This window comes from Hyphopichia burtonii (assembly GCF_001661395.1).
Source record: "Hyphopichia burtonii NRRL Y-1933 unplaced genomic scaffold HYPBUscaffold_3, whole genome shotgun sequence".
In the NCBI taxonomy this organism is placed as follows: Eukaryota; Fungi; Ascomycota; class Pichiomycetes; order Serinales; family Debaryomycetaceae; genus Hyphopichia; species Hyphopichia burtonii.
In genome coordinates this window covers 1,428,924-1,437,520 of record NW_017963730.1, presented here as the reverse complement: position 1 = coordinate 1,437,520, position 8,597 = coordinate 1,428,924, and the positions used below count along the sequence as shown (strand labels likewise).

Sequence of the window (8,597 nt, the reverse complement as noted above, 5' to 3'; positions counted from 1 at the left end):
AAAAAAAAAAAAAAAAAAAAAAAAACTAATACAAAACAAAAAAAGTTGAGTCAATTTATGTTTATAAACTAACTGGGTAATTGATTGCATCAATTAAATCAAATTTTTTATTTTTCCACTGGATATATTGTTTTGCAATAATTTTTTTTTACTTTTGTAGCATGGGAATGTAGTAATAATCAACACCGCTTAAAAATAAGACGTAGACACCAGTACCTGCACACATTCGACTGCGTATACAATAGGTATTGCACAGGGTACATGGTGCATGGTGCATGATCCAAGCGCACGATGCACAGAGTTCTAAGCAAACAATAATTAACATAGCACAGGAAAAAAAAATAAAGAAGACTTGACTTTTGGTGTCCGGGTGTAAACTTGAATTTCTCACTCTTGTCAATCCTTCACCTACTGCGCTGTTCGACTAAGGTCTTTGTAAATGTAATTAGTACAACATTCAGTTAACGTTATGCCATTATACGCAGGTAGTACCCGAAGAATCTTACGAAATGATTTAACATTTTACACGATACATCTTTAACATAAAAGACCTTGTTCTTTTCAGACAATAATAGTAAGGTAGCGTGGGTTTTTCCACATCGACAAAAAGTCTCGAGCCAAATGCACTCAGGTCATCATTTAGAATAGGTCTTTTAGTATACTGAAAGCACCAGTATCTACTTCCTGGGGGAACAGTTACTGATGGTGTCGATATACCGGTTAAAGATTGTAGAAGAATAAGTAATGGAAAATTTTTCCAGCGAAAGCTCATTGGATTTTTATATGAAAAAAAAAAAGAACACCAAAAAAAAAAAAAAAATTCCTTTGTAAAAACAGTGGGTAGTGCAACGGTCAAGTACAGCTTACCCGGAAGTATTCTCAGTAGGGTTTATTTACTTAACTTACTTACTAGTTGATAACAGTTGATAGTCATTGATAGATAACTATAGGAGCAACATGTCCCAGGATAAGTATAAGTATAGGGTTGAGATTCAACAAATGATGTTTGTCTCCGGAGAGTCAAACGACGCTCCAATAGAGACCACATCACTAATTGAAGATATTGTAAGAGGACAGGTTATTGAAATTTTACTTCAAGCAACGAAAACCGCTGGATTAAGAGGTACTAAATCAATAGCACCAGAAGATGTTATTTTCTTGATAAGACACGATAAGGCAAAAGTTAATCGTTTAAGAACTTACTTATCATGGAAAGATGTTAGAAAAAATGCTAAAGATCAAGAAAGTGGAGGAACTGAATCATTAATTGAAAGTACTGAAAATTCAAATGCTAATTCAAATAATAATTCCAGTAATGATTCTTCTAAAATGTTGAGCAAATATAAAAAATCAAAAATTAGATTACCGTGGGAATTACAATTCATGTTTAGTGAACAACATTTAGAAACAGTGGAAGAAAACGAACAGGTTGATGAAGACGAAAAAGCGGCCACCATAGCTTCTTTAAAAAGATTGAAAATGGCTGACGATAGAACTAAAAACATGACTAAGGAAGAATACGTTCATTGGTCCGAATGTAGACAAGCTTCTTTCACTTTTAGAAAAGCAAAAAGATTCAGAGAGTGGGCTTCTATATCTCAAATTTGTGATTCAAGACCAAATGATGATGTTATTGATATCTTGGGGTTTCTAACTTTTGAAATTGTTTGTTCTTTAACAGAAGAAGCAATGACTATAAAACATTCAGAAGAAAAATTAATACAACAATCTTTAACTAAAACAATTAACAAAGATTTAAATAAAAGAAAAAGAAAGTATCTTTTCGATAAACCAGATGAATTAGCCAAACCTATTTTACCTTACCATATCGAAGAAGCTTGGAGAAGATTACAATCATCAGACTTTAAACATAAAGCTATTAGATCTTTTGGCGGTGGAATAATCAAAAGAAGAACTAGATTAATTTAATATCTATAATTATATACTTTACTTAATGCCTTAATGACTATAATTCAATATCATATTTTTTGATCATAAATTTTAATACCTCGTTTGATTCATCCTGAAATTGTCTCCATTGTAAAAATTTCTTAACACTAACTCCATTATTCATAATTGACTTGGTTTCAACTTCATCTAATAAATTTTGATAACTTTTCCATATCCTGGTATAAGGAGCTAACTCTAACATATACGCTGTTCGATTCAAATGATTACATATTGACGTTTCAGATATCCCCGTCGTACCAGGATTGTATTCCACTTCTCCATTCATATTATGGGACCGCGTAAAACTTCGTGATGTTTGCAAGTCCATTAAAAATTTGGTTAGTTTTTTACTTCGGGATCCTATAAATTCATTCACAGGTTCTCGTAATTCGTTAAATGTAAATAATGGCTTATTAAATCCATCAAATGTATCAATGTTTGGGTTTAAATGCTTCCCACTGTTAAATTCATACGGTAAAGTTGGTTGTTTCAAAAAAGTACTCTCATCTATAAAGTAAATATCAACTAAATCATTAGGTTGAACCTCATGCTGTATCATAGATTTGGAGTTTTCAGTTATGATATCGGATACTGACATCATTTCTAAATCATTTGATAATGACTTTAAATCATCATTTATTGTACTAGAATTTTTGATCCTCTCTTGCTTAATTTGAATTATTTCATGATCCAGTTTCACTGTAGGTTCACACAATAACTGACAATTCATCAATATCTTCCTTATATCATGATGCCGGGTTGTTGAAGAATTTTTTATTATTTCTTCTATTAAACTGTTATCAAATTCAAAGCCTTGGCTTAAGCAACAAATTTTTATATAGTCCTTTATCAATTGATCAAATTCTGGGTCTCTATAATCGAGATTCACAATAGCCTCCTCTTCTATTGCAAATTCAACAATATTTTTCGGAATATTTTCGATATCATTACATGTGATTACAATAGGCCGTTTGGAAATATTAATCAAATCTTGAATCACGCTCCAGAAGCCCTTGTCTTGTTCAAATAGTAAATCACAGTCTTCGAATAGAACAATCCCTTTTTGAAATTCTTTCTCTTCTTTGTTCGTTTGATGGGAATGGACCAATTGGGTAGTACAAAGTTCTCTCAAATTATTGAATATGTCTTTTCGACCTCGCGATTGTCCAGCATTTACTTCATGAACATATCCATCTATTTCATTAACTGCTGCATAAACTGACGACGATTTACCCGAACCAATTGAACCCTGAATTATTAATACCGGCACGAATATATCCGAATCTGATTCTGTTGATTCATTTTCATCGTCAACTACGAAATTATCAAGTGTATTAATTTGTTGTAAAAGTCTTTGTTGCTTTTTCTGCTTTATCAATACATTCCTTGGTGTTTTGGTAGATTGATTTTTCAATCTTTGAAATGAATTATAGACCCAGGTTTTAATGAAATGCTTATGATGATTAGAAACTAACAAATCTTGGGTGCTTTTGGGTTGGAAATACTCGGGCCAGTTTAAACCTGCTTCTGATGCTAACTTGGTATCATTCTTTATAAATCCATTAAATATTCTAGCTATTGCCGTTCTCCCGAGTTCGGGCACTTTAGGAATAAGAAAATCCAATAACTTTTGGTGTGTTTCAAACTTTGTAGAAGATCTCAGTATTCTTGACTCTTCAATATCCTTGTGATTAGTTGGAAACGTAAATTTATCGTCTGGATTTGGATTTTTGTTCAAGTTTCTTCTCAAAAATTTACTTAGGAATATGCTCGATTGATGCAAACCATCATCACAATAAACATGAAAGTCTTCTCTCATGATAGTTGGGGGAGCTACTTCCTTCGCTTTTTGTAAAGGTGTCAACTTTTTAGAAGATGTAGCGTTTTCTATCATAGATTTGAAGAAAGAGTTGGCATTTACACCCTTTGAATTACCAGAACTCTTGGTATGTAATGGATTGGCTGATTTATTTATCTCCTTTAGAGTTGTAGGATTTATCTTGATTGTTACTTTCCGTGTCTTTCTGGGCTGCCGTAACGTGTTCAAGAGGGTCTTAGGTTCTTTATTAGAAGGTGAAGTATCATTCCCACGAGTTTTAAAAGGACTATCGTACTTGTGAATTTCTTCTAACGACTTAGAATTGACTTTTAACGTCACCAGCAAAGATGGCTTTCCGTTTTTGCCCTTGACGGGACCAAAGGACTTGAAAAGATCTTTAGCAGTTACTACTCGACGATTTGAATTTACTGAATGCATTTTTTCTTCAATTACTTTGTAATCTATTTCTTGTATTTGATCATCTTCTGTCAAAAGGTGATCAACTGGTTCAGTCTTTTTCTTTTTATTCTGGAGTGTTAGGAAGTCTTTAGCTGAAACTGATTTGACATTGTTATTATGAAATTTCTTCTCTAACTCTAATATTTCATGTTCTCTTTGGAAAATGTTTTGAGTCCCTTCTGAGAAAGAGTCTTCGGGGATTGAGTCGGTGGAGGATATATCAAACTCACTTTGCGAATGTCTGCTTGGTGCTAAATCTAGAGACTTACATTCCGCTTTGTTAGGATTATGTTTTCTTTTGGACTTTTGGGACCCAGACAATAGTGTCATTAGTGGATTTGTCTTTCTCTTCACGTTTTCATTTTGTTTTTGATCTTCGCTTGGATCCACATCTACGTCAGTAAAATCATCATCTAGTATAAAGTCAGAAGAGCTCATATTTGACGCAGCTACTGAGCCATCACTATAATCAAATACCGGCTTTTTGTCGTTTGACTGGATATGTTTAGAAGAGAAACAGGTTGGTGGGAACGATAAAACTTCACTAAGCTCTGGATCTATATTATGCTCAAGTAATTCAGAAGCTGGATTCCCTTTTAGATTTCCACTATTAATCTCCATCCCTCGAAAGAGACCTTTTATGTCTGGTTCAGTGAATTTTCGAAGTGAAGTGTTAGAAAAGCAATTAGGAAAATGTCTTTTGGAGTCATGATATCTACGCGTTCCCTGGTGTTTTGGTGTTTTACAAAATTTTGACCAAAAAATGAGTATCTCATCGTGTTTTTGTGATTTACGACTCTACTCCAGATGAGCCTACTGCTCTTCGAATCAACAACAAGACTCAATAATAATCGAAGCGAAAAACATGGTTGGATTTCTGCTCAAGCCAAAAGGTAAGGGTATAGCAAAATCTGAGGTATCCAAACCTAAAATGGGGTTTTCTTTGGGGAGAAAACCCCAGAGTTCTTCAACAGGTCCAGTCAAGATTAAAGATCAAAAACGGAAAGTAAAAGGATTCGACAATGATTCAGACAACGAAGAAGATAAGGTTATATCCATAGACTCGTTTGATCAGCAAAAGGGTGGGGCAATATCTCAAAATAATGCAGTCAATGTCAAGAAAGTCGAACCACCATTAGTCATTAAGCCGACTAACTTGAATAAAGAGATACGACACTCAACCTACGTACCCAACATGGAGCATCGGCAACCCATTTCCCTACCTGATAGTAGGAATGCCTTGCACTATGGGTTGAATGAGATACCAAAGCAAGGTGATACTGAGAATGAGATTGTGAACGAAGAGAATGAAGAAGAAAATATGGATTCAACTGAAAAAGCCAGAGAACTACTATTATCCGGTAAGAATATAACTCAAGAGTCCAGTATGGTGATTAAAGCTTCAAATGAGCCAGATACATTTGGTGATTTCTCATCAGATGAGGATTTTGACCAATATGATGAAGTGCCAGTTGAAAAATTCGGAGCAGCCTTGTTAAGAGGAATGGGATGGAAAGGTGATGACAGGAAGCAAGCCAAATCTTCCATAGACATTGACAAGAGGCAAAAGGGTGCATTAGTTGGAATCGGTGCACAGAAGGTGGAAAGTGAACTAATAGACGATTTAATGGGTAAAAATAAAAAAATCAATATACCGGTTAAAAGAGTTGATAGACAGAATAATGACTAATGCATGTATTAGTAAGTAAAAGCTATATACAATAAATAAATAAAAGAATTGAAAAACAAATTCATGTAATAAAATCTAAGCCAAAACACCTAATCCCAATAATAATAATTGACTTGCTAAGGAATGAGACCACAAGCTTGATTTTTGTTCAATTATTCTCTTTTCATCCCATTTGACCATCTTCAACAAGTCTTCATATATATCACCAACAATGACATCGAAAATTCTAGCTTGTGATAAATCTTGTAAGTTATATAATTCTGATAATTTTTCAATCACGGTTGTTTTGATAATTATTGGAGACTTATTATTATCAGGGTCATAGTTATTTATGAATGCGATTAAAGATCTCAAATCATGTAATGAAATAAAAGGAATTAAAGTTGAAGATGCAGTAGGTAGTTGTTTTGGTAATGAAGCTTTTAAGTTAGAAAACTTAACTTTGACATTAACCAAAACATATTCTGAAGAAATTTGATCAGAGGAATTTTCAAATTCCAAGTCTTTTTTGAAAGTTTCATAAATTGCAGCTAATGCTGATTTTATTAATGGATTACTCTCTTCGTTTGAATCTTTAGAAATTTCTTGGTTGGTATTGGAATTAGAAAAACTTGTGACATTTGCTAATTCATCAAACATTTTTGAAAAAACTTTACCAATTTTCTTGTAGTTAGAAGGTTCAAAATTATCGGAATCATCATCTAATTGAGGTAATCTTATATTGGCGATAATTTCGGCCTTACCGTTATGAATCCAATTGAATTTCAGAGAATGGTTTGTATTAAATATCGAGCCCAAATTAATACCATCTAGTTTAAAAGTCACCATACGGTCATTTGTAGTAGTGTTATATTGCTGTTTCTTATGGATGGTGAACATTGAATCATTTATTGCCCCAGTTACATTATTAGCATTGAAGAAATCAATGATTAATTTATCACCACGTAATTTTGGTAAATCGCAATTGAAGATTGCAATTTTGAAAGGTTTAACGTCTGGCGATTTTGAATTATATAACTCAATGTCACTATCATGAATTTTAATATTTGATAAAATATAATTTGGGTTAATAAATGAGGTTCTTTGAGATTGTTTATGTTTTTGTAAATCATTTAAATATTCATCATGCAAATCATGATAATGATCGTTATATCTACTAAAAGAAAGTGCCATTGAATCAAGAGTTTGCGCTTTTTGCTGAACTTCAATTTTTGGACTTTCATCAAGCAATTTATAGACATTAGCATTCATACCGTAAATTTCAATATCATGAATCAAACCATTACCTTCATACCACTTACCGAAAGATAATGAAATATTCATTGCTTCAATACGGGCATGGATATCCAACGAATTTTCATTATTTTCTAATGAGAATACATCAAAGTTCTTAAATCTCAACATACCATCTTTCCATTCTGGTAAGACGGAACCCTTTTTGAATTCAAATTTGATACCAAGACCTTGAGACAATATAGAGCCAGTAATATATCCCAAAATACTCTGATCAGATAAAGTTTTTTCATGATCGTTATCATCATCATCATTGCCATTATTCTTGGACGAAATAGTATCCCAAATATTATCAAAAGTATGAATAGAATACATAGTTACCAATCCAAAAGTTGTAGTACCAAGGATAATCCACAAAACATTCCCCATGACTAACCAGGATATAAGTGCTGAAAAATCATCAACAGAAAATGGTCGATTATTTCGGATCAAAGGCCATTTGATGTGAACCAACAATCTGCTCAATGAGTTAGGGGCCTGTGCTAGTAATTGAGACTTGGTCACCCGATCACTCAGCGACATATATCTATTCGGTTTGAACAGATCCGGTCTATTCATTAAGCTGCGGTAAGTGCTGAAGAGTTTGTATGATTGTTGATTTCTCTGTATTATTCTATTAATCAGAATATGTGTGGAAGATAAAACCCCCAATGTTGACCTAGACATGGCCAAATTTGGCCTTGGGTACCGTATTAGCAGAATACGATTCATAATCTTTGTTGACTGTTAATTATTGAAAAACTCTTGTCTATTCTTTAAAATTGGTTTTGCAAAAAAAAAAACCGGGGTGAAACTTTAAACTAGTGTGACCTTTAGAGACTTCTTCTGGAACCTTTTAGATATTCAAAGCTGTAGTTGAGACAGCTTGAGTAAGCAGTGTGATTTCAAGATAAAAAACAAACCACCTTGTATAAAGAAATTTAGTCACTACGTAATAAAAGTTTGCTAGTGTTTATTTGCCCTTTGCTTTGCAAGTCGGACTAAATTTCTAAATCTTGATGGAGCAAAAAAAAAAAAAAATTTGCTGAACTTTTTAACCACTAAGCGGCCTCAAATTTTTTTTGTTAGTCTTTCACAGTATTTTCACGGATATGAGGGTGCTGAAATCAAACTGGTACTTACTTTAACATCAAGGAATCAAAAAGCTTAATTTCTGTTCTCCGAAAGGGCCGTAATGGCTAACTTGTGATTGCCATGTTCGTTTACTGCTCTAGACGTCATTTTACTAGTGAGGTTTGGGTTTTTAGAGATTTTCACGTGACCGACTTAATTAATGCGATGAGTTTCAATTTTTTTTTTTTTTTTTTTTTTTGATTTTGATATTTTACCATTAAATCTTGAATAAGATAAGTTATCTATAGTAGTTCCCCAGTCACATACGGTATA

General features: G+C 33.2%; 5 protein-coding genes across 5 annotated transcripts; 2 read left to right on the top strand and 3 right to left on the bottom strand.

Moving 5' to 3' along the window:
• Positions 1-420: 420 nt before the first annotated feature.
• Positions 421-841, bottom strand: HYPBUDRAFT_202360 (uncharacterized protein). The gene has a single exon (XM_020223023.1). It carries the CDS (start codon positions 770-772, stop codon positions 515-517), a length of 258 nt encoding a protein of 85 aa, XP_020077175.1. The 5' UTR covers positions 773-841; the 3' UTR covers positions 421-514.
• Positions 842-891: 50 nt separating this feature from the next.
• Positions 892-1,929, top strand: SPT3 (transcriptional regulator; the record flags this gene model as incomplete). Its single annotated transcript, XM_020219669.1, has 1 exon — positions 892-1,929. The coding sequence occupies exon 1, from the start codon at positions 958-960 to the stop codon at positions 1,927-1,929; it is 972 nt and encodes a 323-aa protein (XP_020077174.1). The 5' UTR covers positions 892-957.
• A 37-nt stretch (positions 1,930-1,966) lies between these two features.
• On the bottom strand, positions 1,967-4,666 carry HYPBUDRAFT_148385 (uncharacterized protein; the record flags this gene model as incomplete). Its single annotated transcript, XM_020220125.1, has 1 exon — positions 1,967-4,666. One exon carries the CDS (start codon positions 4,664-4,666, stop codon positions 1,967-1,969), a length of 2,700 nt encoding a protein of 899 aa, XP_020077173.1.
• Positions 4,667-5,159: 493 nt separating this feature from the next.
• On the top strand, positions 5,160-5,918 carry HYPBUDRAFT_156786 (uncharacterized protein; the record flags this gene model as incomplete). Its single annotated transcript, XM_020222241.1, has 1 exon — positions 5,160-5,918. One exon carries the CDS (start codon positions 5,160-5,162, stop codon positions 5,916-5,918), a length of 759 nt encoding a protein of 252 aa, XP_020077172.1.
• A 75-nt stretch (positions 5,919-5,993) lies between these two features.
• Positions 5,994-7,877, bottom strand: HYPBUDRAFT_148383 (uncharacterized protein; the record flags this gene model as incomplete). Its single annotated transcript, XM_020220124.1, has 1 exon — positions 5,994-7,877. One exon carries the CDS (start codon positions 7,875-7,877, stop codon positions 5,994-5,996), a length of 1,884 nt encoding a protein of 627 aa, XP_020077171.1.
• Between the last annotated feature and the right edge of the window lie 720 nt (positions 7,878-8,597).